The sequence below is a fragment of the Pleurodeles waltl genome, chromosome 5, assembly GCF_031143425.1.
Source record: "Pleurodeles waltl isolate 20211129_DDA chromosome 5, aPleWal1.hap1.20221129, whole genome shotgun sequence".
NCBI lineage: Eukaryota > Metazoa > Chordata > Amphibia > Caudata > Salamandridae > Pleurodeles > Pleurodeles waltl.
This window is the reverse complement of record NC_090444.1, coordinates 231,276,902-231,297,640: the sequence shown is the minus strand read 5'-3', so window position 1 is coordinate 231,297,640 and position 20,739 is coordinate 231,276,902. Positions and strand designations below refer to the sequence as shown.

At 48.4% G+C, this 20,739-nt stretch overlaps 1 protein-coding gene across 3 annotated transcripts in view; it reads right to left on the bottom strand.

Annotated features, from left to right (window-relative positions):
- UBR2 (ubiquitin protein ligase E3 component n-recognin 2) overlaps nucleotides 1-20,739 on the bottom strand; it is a 1,248,744-nt gene that overhangs the window by 264,762 nt on the left and 963,243 nt on the right. For all 3 annotated transcript variants that reach the window (XM_069233963.1, XM_069233965.1, XM_069233964.1), the window contains exon 38: nucleotides 13,998-14,065. In XM_069233963.1, the coding sequence (XP_069090064.1) occupies nucleotides 13,998-14,065 (68 nt within the window). The remainder of the gene's footprint in view (nucleotides 1-13,997; nucleotides 14,066-20,739) is intronic.

Genomic DNA, 20,739 nt, shown 5'->3' with positions numbered 1-20,739 from the left:
CAGTTTATTACTTTCCTTCTGATTTTAGTCTTGGTCTTCATCCCAGGATATTGATTAAAGTTATGACATACTTTCGGGATGAATAACCAATTTTAGTCTTACACTCTATTCTCTCTGAGCGTATGCTGGTGCCTGAAGATAGGCATACCTGTCTGATTTGCTACCATCAGAACAGTACGGCTGAGTGCCCCCCATTTTTAGGGGAGCCCGTCAGGCGTTGCAGCGCCGGCCTGGCGAGGAGCAATGCCCAATGATGATGCCAGTCATCCATTGTGATGCTTGAGGGCTTTTGCTTTTGACACCTCGGGTGCCCTAGGCTATTTGAGCACGTGTGGAACAGTGTACCTTTTGCATATTATATTATTGGGAGACTGTACACTGGACCGTATAACCTCCCGGTCCCTCTCTCTTTCTAGTTTTAGATAGAACTAACGCCAGGACCACAGAGACTTTCAGATTTTCGTGCAAGAATGCGAAAAATATTTTCTGAGTTTTCAAAGCCCAGTAGCAGCATTTAACCGTTTGGTTAACCTGTTGCTCAAACCAAAGGGAGCTGTCAAATACCATCCCCAAATTTCTGGCTGAAGTGCGCGGAACCGGGCACACACTACAGGACTCCGGCCACCATCTAGCACTCCAAATTTTACTGTCGAGACCAAAAAAGATAATTTCTGTCTTGTCTCCGTTTGATTTGAGCCAATTGTTACGCATCCAGCTGTTAATAGCAGTCATACATTGCTGAAATCTGTCCCTCGTTTCCTCCCAATTACGAGGGACTGGGATAATCAGCTGTGTGTCATCTGCATAAGACACAATCTGAAAGCCAAAAGAACGAACCAAGCTAGCTAGTGGGGCAACATAGAGGTTAAACAGAGTCGGGCTAAGAGAAGACCCCTGAGGGACTCCGCATGGCAATTGAAAAGGAGTTGCTCTGCGGTCTCCGCAAGATACTGTGATCAATCTACTGGTCAAAAAGGACCTGATAATATCAAGTGCCTTGTCTCTTACTCCTGCCTGATACAGACGCTGGATAAGAAGTTGCGGAGATATGGTATCAAAGGCCGCGGACAAATCTAGCAGTATCAGAATGGTACGTTCCCCCTGATCAACTCTTCTGCGAATAATGTCCGCCGAGGAAATCAATGCAGTTTCCGTGCTATGAGCACCGCAGAATCCGTGTTGGGAAGGATCCAAACTGCCATTATCCCATAAAAAGTCTGCTAATTCCATATTAAGGTGCCTTTCTAGAATCTTAGCTAAGGTAGGTAGCAGAGAGATCTGACGGAGATTGGACAAATCTGTAACGTCCTTGCCTGGTTTCTTGATTAATGGGATGACAATGGATTCTTTCCAGGACTCTGGAAAGCATCCTTCTTGCAAAATGTCTGCGTATACTGGTTCGAGGGCAGTAGAAATCAAATCGGGGACTAACTTGAACATTTGCGGAGGGCAGGGATCGTTCGGAGAGCCGGATTTTACTGCAGCTAATAGTTCAAAGATTCTTTTAGATGATAATGGTTGAAAACTATTTAGCCTATTCACAGCATCCGGGGGCGCTAAATCCTCCAGCATGCCCCCCTCTAATTGCGTATTTTGTGTAAAATTAGCCTGCAATTGCAAGTTTTTATTTAAAAAAAAATCTGCTACTTTTTGGCAAAAAGTTTCTGAATTCTCTAAACTAGGAGGTGGGGATGGTGAGGTGAGTGAGCGAACTACTTTAAACAATTCCTTCGGTACACTGAGAGCCTCTGTAATAATGAGGGAGAATATTCAGTTTTTTCTGATCTGATGGCCAATTTATAGTTCTCAAGAGTACCCCTGAGTTTCTCTCTCTCCGTCTTGGTTTAATTAAGCTGTCATTTGCGCTCTTGCCTATGATAAACTCTCTGCAGATTTTAAGTTCCTCAGAGTACCAAGGAGCGGATAGAGGGCATCCTTGTTTAGTATCAGATAGAGCCAGAGGAGCTAAAGAATCGATAGCTCCTCTAGTTCCCATCTCGAAGGTCTCCAAATTAGAACTGCCCAGCGCTTTCGCCTGTTCCCAGCCTGACTTAAGAGCCTGGGCCAGGTTAGTCTCCTGCACCTTACGCCATGGTCTCTTGAGTCTTGTACCAGAAAATGTTTTAGTGACCGTATCTGTGTTGGCTAACATAAAGGATAACAAATGATGGTCAGTCCAGTCAAGGACCCTATTAGCTGACCTGGTGCTCTTTCCATACCGAATGAAAATGCCATCCAGTGTATGCTCTGCACAATGTGATGGAGTCAGATCCCCGATATGCCAGTCCAGACTCCGCATCATACTTAGAAATTCACAAATAGCTGGATCGGACTGATCTTCTAAATGAAGGTTAACATCGCCCAAAACAATAGCTTTGGGGGACAAAATAATGGATTCCAGTACAGAAGCAGGAAAACGTTTGTTATATATTCCAGTACAGAAGGCCAGGCCGAAAGAAAATCCTTCTTGGGGCCAGGCGGTCTATATAATAATAGTCCCTCAAGAAGAATTGCACAGTGGAGGCGGATCTTTCTAAAGAAAGCCCCTTCGCAAATAGTCTGACTGATGTTGAGCCCCCCGAGCGCGTGCAACAGAAGTGATTTTTGAAAAAAACTGCAAGCCCACCTCCTCTCTTCTCTAACCTATCTAATCTTGAAAAGGAATACCCTGGGGGAGAAGCCAATAAGAAATCTGGGTTAGAGTCTTCTCTGGCCTAGGTTTCCGTGATAAAGAGGCAGTCGAAATTAACCATTTCAATCAGTTCCCTGATTTCAAGTGTGTGCTTACTCAGCGAGCGGGCATTAATAAGTCCACAGTTAATATTCGTTTGCTAACTGCCTATCAATTTGTTGTTCCGCCCCAGCAATTGTTTCTTAAGTAGGGGGCAGCCTTTCTTGGCCATTATGTTGGAACTCCAGCTACATACCTCACATTTAAGAGAACCAACATAATAGGGATCCATAAGAGTGCAGTGCGTATTAATAGACACATTTTTAAGGGCTAGTTGCTCTTGTTTAGAAAAGGACTTGAGAAAGGGAGGGAAGGTCTTCAATGTATAGTGTCTGCCCCCGGCCCCATCCGGTCGCGGACAGGCACAGATGGGCTTGCCTTAAGCGTGCCTGCTGCGCGCGTCCGCATGGGAGCCGCTGGTCAAACTACCCTGGAGAAACTAGACCGTCGACTAGTTTCTCCCCAAAATGACCGCCGCTGTGCTGCAGTGCCAGACGAGGAGGGCTCTAACCGACCCTTACCTCGAGACTGCAAGCCAGCAGTGGTAAATGTAAAAAGGGAGGAAAATCAGGCAAGAACAGTGAGGGGGAGCAGTACAGGTAAGTTGAAAAATAAAATATCGATGAATAGGTAAGGGCAGACAGCCCCAGCCTGTTAGAGGTGAAAAGAGAGCCAAATACAAAGTGCGCAGTGTTCAGTAATTGGTAAAAATGTTAAAAACCAATAAAACTCACTATAAAAACTCGTAATGAGGCAAAAGTGCCCATGTGCTCTGTAACCACAATAAAAATAATCTTAGGTCATCCCCTTACTTATTTTGACCACGCGGCCGCGTTTCCATCCACTTTTATGCTGAGATGGGAGCCGCCGGTCAAAACTACCCTGGAGAAACTAGACCGTCAACTAGTTTTTCCACCAAAATGGCCGCCGCCGTGCTGCAGTGCCAAACGAGGAGGGCTCTAACCGACCCTTACCTCAAGACTGCAAGCCAGCAGTGGTAAAGGTGAAAAGGGAGGAAAATCAGGCAAGAACAGTGAGGGGGAGCAGTACAGGTAAGTTGAAAAATAAAATATCGATGAATAGGTAAGGGCAGACTGCCCCAGCCTGTTTGGGGTGAAAAGAGAGCCAAATACAAAGTGAGCAGTGCTCAGTAATTCAGTAATTGGTAAAAATGTCAAAAACCAATAAAACTCACTATAAAAACTGTTAATGAGGCAAAAGTGCCCCTGTGCCCTGTAACCACAATAAAAATAATCTTAGGTCATCCCCTTACTTATTTTGACCAAACAGGTACCAAACTGATGCCAGTGTGGGATTTATTGAAAAATGCAAACAGAGGGCAGATGCTCCCTGTATGTTAGCCCAACTGCTAGTGTAGGACTGACCGGTCTGTGCCAGCATGCCACTTTCAGACGAGTTTCTAACCACATGGGGTGAGTGTCTTTGTACACTCTGTGGTCAGAAGCAAAGCCTGCTAGGCTCACTGCTAGGTGTTACAGTTCCTGCAGGGGGAGGTGTGACGCACCTCCACCCAGTGCAGGCTTTGTTTGTGGCCTCAGAGAGCACAAAGGCTTTCACCCCAGGGGGTCAGAAACTTGTCTCTCAGTGGAAGGCTGGCACAGGCCAGATAGTCCTACACTGAAGGATTGGGTAAAATACAGGGGGCATCTCTAAGATGCCCTCTGTGTGCATTTTTTAATAAATCCAGCACTGGCATCAGTGTGGGTTTATTATTCAGAGAAGTTTGATTCGTAACTTCCCAGCGTTCAGTGTAGCCATTATGGAACTGTGGAGTTTGTTTTGACAAACTCCCAAACCATATACTTAATACGGCCACACTGTACTTACTATGTCTAAGAACAGACTTGGACACTGTAGCGGCATTTTGCTCATGCAGCTATGTCCTCACCCGTGGCATTGTGCACCCTGCCTTAGGGCTTTAAGGCCTGCTAGAGGGGTTACTTATCTATGCCACAGGCAGTATTTTCGGTGCATGGCATCCTGAGGGGGACGTCATGTCGACTTTGCCTTTTTCTCCCCACTGACACACACAATCTGCAATGGCAGTGTGCATGTGTTAAGTGAGGGGTCCCTTAGGGTGGCACAACACATGCTGCAGCCCTTAGGGACCTTCCTTGGTCACAGGGTCCTTGGTACCACAGGTACCTTTTACAAGGGACTTATCTGTGTGCCAGGGGTGTGCCAATTGTGGAAACAATGGTACATTTTTAGTGAAAGAACAGTGGTGCTGGGGCCTGATTAGCAGGGTCCCAGCACACTTCTTAGTCAAGTCAGCATCAATATCAGGCAAAACGTGGGGGGTAACTGCAACAGGGAGCCATTTTCCAACACATTTTGGTTCCTGAAGAGTCCTGTTGTGGTTCTAGTGGCCAGAAGTCTAAGTAAACGATGCAGAGGACTCCTGGTGGAGTCTTGCATGTCTAATCTGGGGGCCCAGCAACAAGGGAGTCCCTAAATAGCCCTAAGAGGGGATTGGTCACCTAGCAAGATGTCCACCTAAAAGGAGGGGGCTGTGACGTCACCTGCCTGACCTGGCCACTCAGATGCTCCCAGGGGCCTATGGACATCTTGGTTTCAAGAGGATCAAGTGGCCACCTGGAGGAGCTCTGAGCACCACCCCTGGGGTGGTGATGGACAGAGGAGTGGTCACTCCCCTTTCCTTTGTCCAGTTTTGTGCCAGAGCACAGACTGGGGGTCCTTCGACTGGTGCAAACTGGTTTATGGAAGGAGGGCACCAAATGTGCCCTTAAAAGCAAACCAGTGACTTGGGGAAGCTACCCCTCCCAAGCGTTATAACACCTATTTCCAAGGGAGAGGGTGTTTGTCTCCCTCTCCCACAGGAAATCATCTGTTCTGCCTTCCCCTGCTTGAGCTGGTCAAGGAGCAGGGGGGCAGAAACCTGTCTGAGGGGTAATAGCGCAGGCTCCCTGGAAAACCCTACAAGTTTGGTAGGAGCAATACTGGGGGTCCTCCAAGGAGCCCCCAGAGTGCATGGAACCATAGAACGAATACTAGCAACAGTATTGCGGTATGATTCTGACATGTTTGATAGAAAACATGCCCAGGTTCAGAGGTATCATTATGTAGTTGGACACAGGTGGTGACCTGTGTCCCGTACACAGGGTAAAATGACTTCCCAGCACTTACGAAGTCCAGTGCAATGGAACTGGAGTTCGCAGGGGCACCTCTGCTCATGCAGGGGTGCCCTCACACACAAGGAACCTGCACCTTGCCCACTGAAGTAGGAAGGGCTACCATGCCAACTGTGGAGTGTACAAAGTCCTAGGTCACTAAATTTAGAGAGAGAGAGAGAGAGAGAGAGAGAGAGAGAGAGAGAGAGAGGGAGGGAGAGAGAGAGAGAGAGAACAATCACTGGGTTCCTGGTTAGCACGATCCCAGTGAAAACAGTCTAAGCACACTGAAAGCAGACAAAAAGTGGGGGTAACCATGTCAAAAAAAGAGTACTTTCCTACAAGAGGGACCAATGGGGATTGGAATGTGCCCCCCCAGAGGGAGTGGGCACAGCAAGGGTGTAGCCACCCTTAGGGACAGTAGCTTTGGCTACTGCCCTCTGACCCCTGTAATGCCCCTAACTCTAGTATTTAGGGGCACCCCTGAACATTACTCACAAGATTCCTGGCGACCTCAAGAAAGAAGAAAGAAGTAGGACTGAAGAGTCCCCCCAGCAATGAAGACTCCAGACGACAACTGACTTGGCCCCTGCTCTACCGACCTGTCTGCAGCTTCAAGACACCTGCTACAAAAAGGCGACATCCTGCAGGATGCAGCCTCTAGAAACCCAAAGAGGACTGCCTGCCCAGTGGAGGACCAAGAACTCTTGAGGACAGTGGCCCTGTCCAGAAGAAACTTTCCAAAAGGACTCCAGAACCACCCCGGATACGCGACCCATACCCACTCTGCAACCAATGCCCACTGCCCGTGTGTCCAGGTGGCCCACCTGTCGATAAGCTCCCCAGGCGATTCCGACCTGGAGTCCGCCTTGGGTTGACCCCACCTGGCCAACACCATGGTGCCTGCAGGCTAAATCCAGAGGACCAACCTGACCGCAATTGGATCTGACGAACATTCCCGATGCCCAAAAGGTACTCCTGTACCGGCTGCACCCTGGCTTTGGGGAATCCGACCGACGGTCCAACAACATCCAGCGGGCATCTCTCCTTTTTATCCAGCCTTTTGTTTTTCTCAATTGACCCCCTGGACCCAGCCTGCAGCATCTTTGTGACCCCTGGAGTTCCCCCATTGGAAAGCATTGGGTGTCTGACGTTGTGTTTGCACCCTGCACCCGGCCGTCCCTACACCGGCGACCACCGCCATCACCTTAGTGAACACCAGAGGGGCACTGGTATGGCCAAAGGGAAGTACAGTGAACTGAAAGTGCTCATGGCCTACCATAAACCGCAGGTAGTGCCATTGGGTGTGAAAAATTGGTGTAGGAATCTGGCTCTGTAACGCTATATCAAAATGAGATATAGTGTGCACAGAGTCCAGGGGTTCCCCAGAGGCTTAACAGAGACTAAAGTAGATAATACTAATGCTCTCTTTTGTGGTAGTGTGGTCGAGCAGTTAGGCTTATCTGAGGGTAATGCAAAGCATTTGTTGTGTACACACACACACACACACACACACACACACACAGACAATAGAAGAAGCACACACTCTCCAGCCCAATGATTTTTATAGAGCAAAAATATATTTTCTCAATTTATTTTTAGAACCACAAGATTCAAGTTGCAGGTAAGTACCTTAAATGTTTCCTATTTCACAAAGGTATTAACAGTACTTTGAAATAGGTAAGTAATACAGTTTTTGAATTATTGGCAATAATCTGTTTTACAAATGGACACCGCAATTTTCAGAAACAGTTCCTGGAGGAAGAAATGTTAGATCGTTTTACAGGTAAGTACAACACCTACAGTTTCAGTCTCCATGTTTTAGGAAGCCCACCGGTTAGGATTCAAGTTAACCCAAACACTCACCACCAACAACCCAGGCTGGTCGGGTGCAGAGGTCAATGTTGAGCGAATTTAACGTGTGCTCCTATGGAGACAGGGGGTACTCCGAATCCGGCCTGCCTGTAGGTAAGTACCTGCGGTTAGGAGAGCAGACCAGGGGGGATTAGAAGAGCACTGAAGGGGCCACAAGTAGGCACCAAACACACACCCTCAGTGGCACAGGGGCGGCCGGGTGTAGGGAGCAAACAGGACGTCAGGTTTTCAATGCTGGCTATAAGGAGACCCCAGAGGTCACTCAGAGGCTTCAGGCGAGATCCAGGAGGGGTGTCTCGGGCACACCACCGGTCGGACCGGGAGGAGGGCCGTCTGCTGAATGTAGAGGCACTGGGGGTCGGGTTCTCCGAGGCCTGTCGGCTGAGGGTGCAGTGTGTCTTTAGGCCTCGGATATCTTTGTCCAGAGCTCATGCTCAGGGGAGTCCTCGGAATTTCCTCTGCAGGTGTTGTCGTGGAGGGGTGGCAAGGTCAACCGAGGGTGGGCACTTGCTCGCAATCGCCTGGGGACCCTCTCTTTTGCAGGGTGGACCACCTGGACGCGGGCCGTCGGGTGCACAGGGGTCAAAACGCACACATCCGGATTGAGATGGGAGTCCTTGGTTGTAGTTTGTCTTAGAGCAGTCGGCAGAGGTCACTGGTCCCGCTGGACACGTCGCTGGCCTTTTGCAGGTTCTTTGAAGCAGGAGACAGGCAGATAGGGCTGGGGCCAAAGCAGTTGTCTTCCTTCTTCTCTGCTGGGGGTTTCAGTTTAGCAGGCCTTCTTCTTGTAGGTCACCAGGAATCTCATGAGCTGGGTTCAGGGAGGCCTTTAAATCCTATATTTAAGGGCGTTTTATGGGTGAGAGGGCAGTAGCCAATGGCTACTGTCCTGGAGGGTGGCAACACCCTCCCTGTGCCCACTCCCTTTGAGGAGGTCAAACAAACTTAATCCTATTGATCCCTGTCCTCCAAACCAAGATGGATGAGTCTGCAGGGAGGGGGTCACCTCAGCTCTGGACACCTCAGGGGTGTCCTGGCTGGGTGGGTAACTCCTTCCTGTTTTCCCTAATTTTCCTGCCGGACTTGCAGCCAAAAGTGGGGCTTTTTCTGGGGAACGGGCATCTCCACTAGCTGGAGTTCCCTGGGGCACTGTAACCGAGGCTTGAGCCTTTGAGGCTCACCGCCAGGTGTTACAGTTCCTGTAGAGGGAAGGTGTGAAGCATCTCTACCCAGGACAGGCACAAAGGCACTCACCCCATGTGGTCAGAAATTTGTCTGAAAGTGGCAGGCTGGCACAGACTGGTCAGTCCTACACTAGCAGTTTGGCTAACATACAGGGGGCATCTCTAAGATGCCCTCTGTGTGCATTTTTTAATAAATTCCACACTGGCATCACTGTGGGTTTATTGTGCCGAGGAGTTTGATACCAAGCTTCCCAGTATTCAGTGAAGCCATTATGGAGCTGTGGAGTTCGTAATGACAAACTCCCAGACCATATACTCAATATGGTTACACTGCACTTACAATGTAATGAATGGACTTACTCACTGTAGGGGCATAGTGCTCAAGCAGCTATGCCCTCACCTGTGTTATAGTGCACCCTGCCTTAGGGCTGTAAGGCCTGCTAGAGGGATGACTTACCTATGCCACAGGCAGTGATTTGTGGGCAGGTCGACTTTGTCTTTTTCTCCTCACCAGCACCCACAAGCTGCAAGGCAGTGTGTATGTGCTTGGTGAGGGGTTCCCTAGGGAGACATAACATGCTACAGCCCTTGGAGACCTTCCCTGGTCACAGGATCCTTGGTACCATAGGTACCTTTTACAAGGGACTTAACTGTTTTCCAGGGTTGTGCCAATTGCGAAAACAAAGGTACAGTTTTAGGGAAGGAACACTGGGGCTGGGGCCTGGTTAGCAGGGTCCCAGCCCACTTTCAAAGTTGGCATCAACACTAGGCAAAAACTGGGGGTAACCATGCCAACAGTGGCACTTTCCTACAACAGGGATATGGAAATAAGCGCCCTGCAACCCAAAAGCTACCATCCAGTCTCCTGGGCCCAGGGCAGACAAGACCTGACCCAATGTGAGCATCTTGATCTTCTCCTTGAGGAAGATATTGATGATTTGCAGATCTAAGACAGGCCGAAGACCTTTCTTCTTTGTGAGCATCAGAAAGTAGCGGGAATAACAACCACTGCCTACTTCTGACATCGGAACCCTCTCTATGGACCCCTTGGCCGAGAGCGCCCTGACATCCTCGCGGAGCAAGGACAAATAATCCACCGTCCGCCAATTGGGAGATGGCGGTATATGGGAGGGGAGAATTCTAAGGGGAGCAAGTAGCCCCTCTGAATGATCTTTAAGACCCACCACGCCAATGTTATGGGCTGCCTTTGGTGGAGATGATGGCTGATTCAGCCACCAACTGGATGCCTGTGATGTTGTAGAGAAAGATTAGAAAGGCTTAGGAACTGCGTTTTTTGAGGGGTGGGGTGGGGTGGAGGGGAATGGGGGTGGTGGTTGTAGCAGACCCCTGGCTACCTGACCCACGTGGTCGTTATGAACCGCACCCTCACCCACACAGAGGCTGGGCAGCTTGCCCAGGACGGTGGCTGGGATTGCGACCTCTGGTACAATTGAAAGCCTCTTCAATCCAAAGAAAAGGGCGAAATGCAGACTTGGGGTGATGCAGGGCAGCTGAGAGGCCCATGGACATAGCCGTAGTCCGTAAGTCCTTAAAGTGCTCCAGTGCAGAGTCTGTCTTGTCTCTGAAGAGACAATTGCCATCAAAGGACATGTCCATAAGGGATCCTGGACATCCCCTGAAAGGCTAGATGTTCTCAGCCAGCCGTGGTGTCAAAGCAGCACCATCGAGGAAACCGCCCTGCCCAGTGAGCTGGTAATGTCTAAACCACACCTGAAGGTGAACTCTGCTGCACCTCTTCAGTCTTTGACGGTTTGGGACAAGGGGGGGGGGGGGTGTGCGTGGGGGGGGGGGGGGGGGGGGGTCCGGCCATCCTCTGGGAACTGTGGCAGCACGTGCACAACCGTGTCCCACAAAGTGTTGGAATAGCGGCCCAATGAGCATGTGGTGTTCACCGACCACACTGCAAGGCTGGTGAAAGAAAACATTTCCTTTCCTAAGCTGTCCAGTCTCTTGAATTCCCTGCCCAGGGTGCGGCAGAGAATGCGCCATGGGAAGTGGAAGCCTGAACCACCAAGCTTTCCAGGGTGGGGTGTTGGGTAAGGAAAGAAGGGTCCCCCGAAGTGGGGCGATTTAGGTGGTTAACAGTCCTGTTTACAGGAACCCCTGTGCTAGGCTCGGACCAGGTTCCCAGCAAAAGATCAATTAGCGATCCATTAAAAGGGAGCAGGTGTTCAGAAGAGTGAGCTCTGGCTGCAGCACTTCCGTCAAGATATTCGTCTTGACAGCCACCAAGGGCAGCTTGAGAATGAGTTCCTCAACTGCCCTCTTCCCAACCATAGCTTATGTTGCTCCCTCCTCTGTAGTCACGGTAGTTGGAGAAAGCCAGCCAGTATCTTAAGACATATCTAGTCCACTGGCATCACCCAGTTCCTCACACCAGTATATGCTGTGCCCTTCTAGCTCGTATTCTAATGGGTCCAGTGACTCCTCCCATTGTTCCCCAAGGCCTAATCCTTCAGAATAGGGATCAGACGCCGACCTAGGACACATGGGCCTTGGTACCGGAATTGGCACTGGTCGACTCCCTTCCAGCTCCCTGCTGGATTCGGAGCATTGGTGTAGGGACTGGTGTCAGGGAAAGTTGCGGTGGCACAACTGGTGCCGGTACAAATCTGGAATCGGAGCCAAGGCAGAAGCCACCAGCGCGTAAGCTGATGGTCCTCCCACCCCCCAGCCTGAGGGCCCAAGGGCGCTCCGGAGTGGTCGGCCCACTCAAATACGCAATGCATGGGCGTCGTTCTAGCTTCAGTATAAGCAGGGAGGGAAGAAGTTGAAACTGGTGATGGCTCCTCAAAACCGTGCTTCTATCACTGATGTTCTGACGTCACGTTGGCAAACGGATAAGGAGTCGAAGCACGCTTCAACTTCTTCTGCTTCTTCTGCCTCTTTCCAGAATGTCCTGAGGACTTGGACTGTAAAGAAGAGGACCTCCTGGGAGTCGCACAGTGTGCCTTAACCTGCCGGGCAACTAGCAGCATCAGGGACCATTCCCTCAAAGCCTTCTGTGCCATGTCCCGGCAGTCCGAGCACAACTTGGAGACATCACAGACACATGAGGTGTGGGTCTGTAACCGACATGGCATGATGACAGGAGCCACATGGCTTGAACCCTGTCTTCCTTGAAGACATCCTCAACATCACAAGGAGGAAAATACATAAAAAAAACAAATTCAACAAAATGTTGAAAAAGACCTGTCAAAAACGACAGAGGGGTAGCTCTTCAATAGGTCAGCACCAAACGGCACAGGGAAAAATAAAATGATGTCAGCCCGCCGAGGTGTCGTCTAGATAGGTGACTGAGATGTCACTTCTGGGGCAGACAATGATGCCACCTACTAGCTTCCAGGGGTATTGCTCAAGAAAAACCTCTTGGATCCAGTCCGATGCCCTGAAAATTAAAAGGTGCGGCTAGATGACTATCAGATTAAATGCATTCTTGGCGTGGTAAATGGGTCTCCGGGGCCCGAGTAGGGTCTGCTATGTCTGCGTCGGTTTTCCTCAATTCACTGAGAGATTTAAATTTCTTTGTTTTTGGATTGGGAACCTAAATATATATTATGAGTCGTTTACCAAAAAGTAGTAAATCTGCAGAAGTATTTATTGACTGGACACAAATTAACTACTTTTTGGAATTCACAAACTTTTGAGGTAGTACGAATGGAAAGCTGCACCATTAATAGGTTTCCAAGCAAACTACTGGCAATCAGACACCAAAAGTTTATGGGCCGAAATCTTGAACTACCTAGCGATGGGAAATCGCTTTAGGTGATATTCCAAAAAGGCGAGGGCAAAAATTAAATTGCACCAGCGTACTTCTGGAAATTCTGAGTTACTCCTTTTACACAAAATTAATAAAATTATGCTATAACGTCACTTAGCATAGTCATGCGCCATTCAAAGTAAAAATTTACAGTAAATGACGCAATTTCCAATAAAAATTGACTGCAAACTCACGGGAACAACAGAATATGAGTGGTTGTTGTCAGTGGTGTTCTTGTTTAAATGCATGGTGACAGAATTTGAAGAGGATGCATTTCACGTTAAAATATAGCACAAAATTGTGTATTTGCAGTTTGCTTCATTACACGTAACTTTGCTGTAATTTCATGTAATTATGCAAGAGCAAATTAAGTGAATTTCGCACACCTCTAATCCCATCCCACTGTTGCTTGCTCACTATGCCACTTTAGACAGAGAACCACCTAATGCAAATCAGTACTTACCCTGTTGCTCATTTGAACAGTCCATTCTGAACCGTGGTCATCTCAACCCTCACCCCTCTGCCCTGTGGCCCATTGCCTTTTGGTTGGGAAATTGGACATTCACACCCCCAAATCTCACAGACCTGCAAAGGAGTTCTTGTGCTGGCTGGGAAGACATTTCCATCTGCCTGTTCAACCTCATTCGAAGGAACTGGAAGTTGGTATGGTCATCACCTCGTGGGTGCCTTTGCCTTGTATGTGAAAAACGCTGTGTAATCTTCTTGCTGGCATCTCTTTTCTTAAATTAAATCAGATCTTATATCACAGAAAAAGCCATTCACAATATCTCCTCTACATTGACAGGCCTTTCCAAACTCACTATTGATTGTATGTTTTCTATACCGCTGTTAAGACTCCTGGTGGATAAGGAGATTCAAATATTTTCATACTGTCTTTACCAGGCACTGGGTATTTTCAAAGTGATTTTCCCATTAATCAAAGCTCCAATGTCAAGACTATATAACTAAAAAGCTGAACATAATTAAAAGTTCCCTGCATCAGTGAAGCAAAAATAATCACTTGGAAACCCATAATTTGTATATATATGAATATTTATATTTGCCTTCTCAAAGACAGCCAGTCCTGCATTAAATTAGTGTCATAGTTCCCTCAGGATCATATTCAGTTACTTTTAATTTAAAAAAAAACATGTTATATACTATTTTGTTCCAATCCAATCTATACATTTAGGCTCTATCACGCACTTCAATACCAAAGTCAAACTTGAGCAAAATAATAAATTAAATTAAAAATAACTTTATCCGTTACTCACCAGCAAATGAAACATGTCAATATCAAGGATGCAGGGAGACGTTTCATTTTTTTCATTGGGAACCAGTGCTAAACAAGGAAATACAATTATAAGTGCAAAAATAATGCAAAACTGGATCTTTTAATACTAAATAATGCAATAGTACTTACATATTTACTATCAACAATGCACACATATTTGACTTATATGCCACGTTAATGAAGAGTTTACAGTTTTATTTGTTTCAATATAGTTGTACATTCTAAAATACAAGTAAAGATATCAGAGTTTACTGGATAGGAAGTTCCATAACATTTTACATGCAATTAAATACATTTTTGCCAAGAACATCAGGAAGAACTTTAACAGAACAGATCTGCAAATGTTCTAGCAAGTAATGTAGGAAAGTGCCCCTTTTGGTACGGTTACATCCCCCCACCGCCACCCCCCACACACACACTCTTTGCCTGATAGCTGATGGTAACTTGACTGAGTGTGTGCTGGGATCCTGCTATCCAGGTCCAGCACACCTGTGTTCTTTCTCTAAACTGTACCATTGCTTCCACAATTGGCACACAGCTAAGTCCCTTGTAAAAGGTACCAGTGGTTCCAAGGGCCCTGTGGCCAGGGAAGGTCTCTAAGGGCTTCAGCATGTATTATGCCACCCTAAGGGACCACTCACCAAACACACGCACACTGCCATTGCAGATTGTGTGTGTTGTGGGGAGAAAAAGGTAAAGTTGACATGGCATCCCTCTCTCTGTGCCATTCCCACATAACACTGTCTGTGGCATAGGTAAGTCACCCATCTAGCAGGCCTTGCAGCTCTAAGGCAGGGTCCAGTATACCACAGGTGAGGGAATAACTGCATGAGCAATATGCCCCTACAATGGCTAAGTCCATTCTTACACATTAAAAGTGCAGTGTGGCCATATTCAGTACATGGGCTGGGAGTTTGTCATTACAAACTACACAGCTCCATGATGGCTTCACTGAAGACTGGGGAGTTTGGTATCAAACTTCTCAGCTCAATAAATCCCAAGTGATGCCAAAGTTGGATTTACTGAAAAATGCACACTGTATTGTTGGAAAAACATTGTGCATTCTTTACGTAGACTAACAGATCTAAACAAGGCTCTCCCCACTGCTTAAACAGCCCTTGCGCCACCTCAGGAAGGAGAAGCCATTAGTGATCAACTATGCATTGAAGGCTGAGTTTTCATGCTCTGGCATTCAGAGAGCCCACCAGAAGTTTGCCTGACCTTCCAGCCACGTCCAGAGGTGCAGAGCCTCCTGACAAAGGGTCCGGACCTCACCCCACCCTGCTTCTTGCAGTACCACATGGCAGTGGTGCGGTCTGTGAACACCTGCACCACTTTCCATTTGAGAGAGAAAAGGAAGGCTTTCAATGCAAGCCTGATCACACAAAGCTCCAGAAGATTAATGTGGAGCCCGGACTCCACTGGAGACCAGACACCTCCGATCTCCACCTCCCCCAAGTGGCCGCCCCATCCAAGGAGTTATGCATCTGTCTCTACAGTCTGGTTGGGGAAGGGAGGGGAATCTGACTCTGGCCAATACTGATTTGAAAGCCACCACTGCAGATCTTGCACAGTTCTGGACCACATTGGAGAGATTCCCCTGGTCCCACTGCAGTACCTATATATGCCATCTGCCACGTGTCACTAGCAGGATGCAGGAGACCATCAGGCCCAGCAGCCTCAGAGTCATTCTCACCGAAATCCAGGACAGAGGCTGAAACATCAGAATCATACACTGAATATCCTAGACTCGCTTCTCTGGGCAATAGGCCTGAAATTCCACTGTCTCCAGAACGGCTCCTATGAAATGAAGTGCCTAAGAGGGAGTCAGGTGCAACTTCGGCATTTTTGACCTCTAGCAAATGCAGTCTGGAGGTGGGAGACAACAGCCTGGGGCAAGCCTGCCTTCAACAGCCAGTCGTAGAGGCAGATGAGCTGCGATCACTGCCATCACCTTTATTAATACTCGAGGTAAGAACAAAGGTGAAAACGGTAAACTGAAAGTGCTTGTGACCTACCACGAACCACAAGTAACGTCTGTGGGGTGGCAGGATGGGAATGTGGAAATAAGCATCCTGCAAGTCCACCGCTACTATCCAGTGTCAAGGGCAGATAGGACCTGAGCCAGAGTGAGCATTCTGAACTTCTCCTGTCTGAGGAAGAGATAGAGGGACTGGAGGTCTATGATAGGGTGAAGGCCCTTGTCCATTTGGGCACCATAAAGTAGCAGGAATAACCACCATGACCTCCTTCTGGAACAGGGATGCCCTCTATGGCTCCCTTGGCCAAGAAGGCCGTAACTTCCTTGTGGAGAAGTGCCAAGTGATCCTCCATCATGCAATGGTAGGATGGTGGCATGGCCAAAGGGGTAGTCTCAAAGGGGAGGGAGTAGCCCCTTCAGACTAGCTGCAAAACTAGTGAGTCATTCACTGTCCGTCGTAATGGATTCCCAGTGGGGAAGGTGATAGCGAATCCTGCCTCCAACTGGTCTGGGATAGAGCAACAGACTACGAACATTTGGAGGCTGCAGCGGGGTGGTGGTGAACTGGGCAGATCACTGGCTGCCTGATCCACAGGAACATGGGATATCGCATCCTTGGACAAGCAGAAGCTTAGCAGCATGGGCGGGACAGTGGCTGGAGGGAAATGGACACAGTAGGGTGCCACTTCCGTAGCTAACTAAGGGACGAAAAGCAGACTAAGGGGGTGAGAAGCAGCTGAGAGGCCAAGGGATCGAGCCGTAGCCCAGGATTCCTTAAATGCGCTTAAGTGCTGAGTCCGCTTTGTCTCCGAAGAGACAGGTGCCATCGAAGAGCATTTCCATATGCAATTGCCGGACATTCTCCAAAAACGCAGTCGTCCTCAACTGAGTGAGGTGCCTCAAGGCCACTGTCGACACAACTGATCTGCCTAGTGAGCCAGTATAAGGAAATGCCTTCCCTGGCATGGTTACCCCATGACTTTTTGCCTTTTGTTGATGCCAGTTATGATTGAAAGTGTGCTGGGACCCTGCTAACCTGCCCCCAGCACCAGTGTTCTTTCCCTAAACTGTACCTTTGTTCCCACAATTGGCACAGCCCTGGCACACAGATAAGTCCCTTGTAAGTTGTACCCCTGGTACCAAGGGCCCTGTTGCCAGGGAAGGTCTCCAAGGGCTGCTCCATGTCTTATGCCACCCTGGGGACCCCTCACTCGGCACATGCACACTGCCTCACAGCTGTTGTGCTGGTGGGGAGAAAATGACTAAGTCGACATGGCACTCCCCTCAGAGTGCCATGCCCACCTCACACTGCCTATGGCATAGGTAAGTACCCCTCTAGCAGGTCTTACAGCCCTAAGGCAGGGTGCACTATACCACAGGTGAGGGCATATGTGCATGAGCACTATGCCCCTACAGTGTCTAAGCAAAACCTGAGACATTGTAAGTGCAAGGTAGCCATAAGAGTATATGGACTGGGAGTGTGTCAAACACGAACTTCACAGTTCCATAATGGCTACACTGAAATCTGGGAAGTTTGGTATCAAACTTTTCAGCACAATAAATGTATACTGATGCCAGTGTGGAATCTATTGCAAAATGCACCCAGAGGGCATTTAGAGATGCCCCCTGAATACCAATCCGACTTCAAGTGATAGGCTGACTAGTTTTTGCCAGCCTGCCACAACCAGACGAGTTGCTGGCCACATGGGGGAGAGTGCCTTTGTCACTCTGTGGCCAGGAACAAAGCCTGTACTGGGTGGAGGTGCTTCTCACCACCCCCTACAGGAACTGTAACACCTGGCGGTGAGCCTCAAAGGCTCACCCCCTTTTGTTACAGCGCCACAGGGCATCCCAGCTAGTGGAGATGCCCTCCCCGCTAGTGGAGATGCCCTCCCCTCCGGCTACTGACCCCACTTTTGGCGGCAAGGCTGGAGGAGATAATTAGAAAAACAAGGAGGAGTCACGCACCAGTCAGGACAGCCCCTAATGTGTCCTGAGCTGAGGTAACCCCTACCTTTAGAAATCCTCCATCTTAAGTTTGGAGGATTCCCCCAATAGGATTAGGGATGTCCTCCCTCCCCTCAGGGAGGAGGCATAAAGAGGGTGTAGCCACCCTCCAGGACAGTAGCCATTGGACCTAAACACACCCCTAAATTAAGTATTTAGGGGCACCCAAGAACCCAGGAAATCAGACTCCTGCAACCTGAAACAAGAAGGACTGCTGACCTGAAAGCCCTGCAGAGATGACGGAAGACGACAACTGCTTTGGCCCCAGCCCTACCGACCTGTCTCCTGACTCGAAAAACTGCAACCAGCGACGCATCCAACAGGGACCAGCGACCTCTGAAGCCTCAGAGGATTGCCCTGAACCTAAGGATCAAGAAACTCCCATGAGCAGCAGCTCTATTCAACAACAAGCAACAACTTTGCAACTTTCTTGCAACTTCTAAAGACTTCACTCTTCCCGCCGGTAGCGTGAGACTTCACCCTCTGCACCTGACGCCCCCAGCTCGAGATCCAGAGAACCAACACCACAGGGAGGACTCCCAGGCGACTGCGACCTCGTGAGTAGCCCAAGACAACCCCCCTGGGGCCCCACAGAGACGCATGCAAAGAGAATCCAGAGGCGGCAACTGACCGCGACTGTCTGTAACAAGGAACCCGACGCCTTGACCAAGCACTGCACCCGCAGCCCCCAGAACCAGAAGGAACCAAACCTCAGTGCAGGAATAACCCCTAGGTGACCCTCTGCCTAGCCCATTCGGTTGCTGGCCTGAGAAGCTCCCTGTGCCCTGCCTGCACCGCTAGAGTGACTCCCGGGTCCCTCCATTGAATCCTATACAAAACTCTACACCTGCTTAGCACACTGCACCCGGCCGCCCCTGTGCCGCTGAGGGTGTTTTTTGTGTGCCTACTTGTGTCCCCCCCCAGTGCTCTACAAAACCCCCCTGGTCTGCCCTCTGAAGACGCAGGTACTTACCTGTAGTCAGACTGGAACCGGAACGCCCGTTCTTCATAGGTGCCTATGTGTTTTGGGCACCTCTTTGACCTCTGCACCTGACCAGCCCGGAGCTGCTGGTGTGGTAACTTTGGGGCTGCCTTGAACCCCAACGGTGGGCTGCCTATGCCCAGGAACTGAGACTTGTAAGTGTTTTACTTACCTGACAACTAACCATTACTTACCTCCCACAGAACCTGTTGATTTTTGCACTGTGTCCACTTTTAAAATAGCTTATTGCCATTTTAACAAAAAACTGTATATGGTATTGCTCTAATTCAAAGTTCCTAACTTACCTGTGTGGAGTACCTTGCTTTTTATGTCTTTACTTCAAATCTTGAACTTGTGGTTCTAAAAATAAATTAAGAAAATATATTTTTCTATATAAAAACTATTAGCCTGGAGTTAAGTCTTTGAGTGTGTGTTCCTCATTTATTGCCTGTGTGTGTACAACAAATGTTTAACACTACCTTCTAATAAGCCTACTGCTCGACCACACTACTACAAAATAGAGCATTAGAATTATCTAATTTTGCCACTATCTTACCTCTAAGGGGAACCCTTGGACTCTGTGCACACTATCTCTTACTTTGAGATGGTATATACAGAGCCAACTTCCTACAGTCACCGACACCATGCGGTGACAGGAGTCACACAGCTTGAAACCGGTCTTATGGGAAGACATCTCAACACACCAAATGAGTCAGAACTTTGACCAAAAAGTAAGTCAAAAAGCCACTGAGGGTAGCTCCTCTCTGGTTCTGTGCATAGGCTGGCGCAGATGAAACCAGCTAGCCGGGATGGCGCCTATATATGGCTGCGACATCACGGCGACCACAACGCTAACGAGGAATGTGGAGTCAATCGACGCCACTTAGTGCACAAGGGTACTGCTTGGAGAAAAATCTCCAGATTCAGTTCGACGCCTAGCGGAAATTCTAAGGTAAGGAATATGCAACTAGAAGTCTCGGATACGCTATAATACTGGATGAGTTTGAACATGGACTAGCATTAATGCTTGCCAGTGTACTGTTTTTTACTCATTACATTATCTGCCTTATAATGGTTTCAAGCACTTCTAAAGTATTTCTTGTACATTACTTTCTCTCTCCCCCCCCCAGAGTCTTTGTGAGGCGAAAGATGGATACATTTGTATCCTTCCTTCTGGATGTGTTCTCATCCTGTTCCATCTTTTCTTTTACACAGATTTTTAGGCTGACATAAGTTTAAGACTACAGCTCAGTTAAGCTCAAGTAATTTGCAATGTGTCCCAACTTATGTAACTGAGGTACAAAAAACCTGTTTCCTTTAGCCACAATGTAAGTTGTTGAGTATAACTCTCATCAAGCCTCTAGGAAGCTGGTAATTTAGGTAGTGTGCCAATGTAAAGGTACAATATCCAAATACTCAAGGTGACCCGCACTGGTTTAAAGGGCTTACTTTAATAAGCTCAAAAGCTCTATCTATGATAATGTGGTCAAACAGCTTAGGCTTATCAGAGGAGAGTGTTGAGCATTTGTTGTACACACAGTCAATAAGTGAAACACTCAATTAGAGATCAGAGACCAGTTTGGAAAAATAACACAAGTTGTGCAGAAATAGACATGTTCCCGCCTGACAGATCTTCAGGACTGGTACACCTCGAGCTAGCGCAGTCGTAGCAGCTTTGCCCCTGACAGAATGAGCTTGCAAGCCCTCAGGAGGCTGCTTCTTGGCCAATGCATAGCATATCTTGATGCAGAG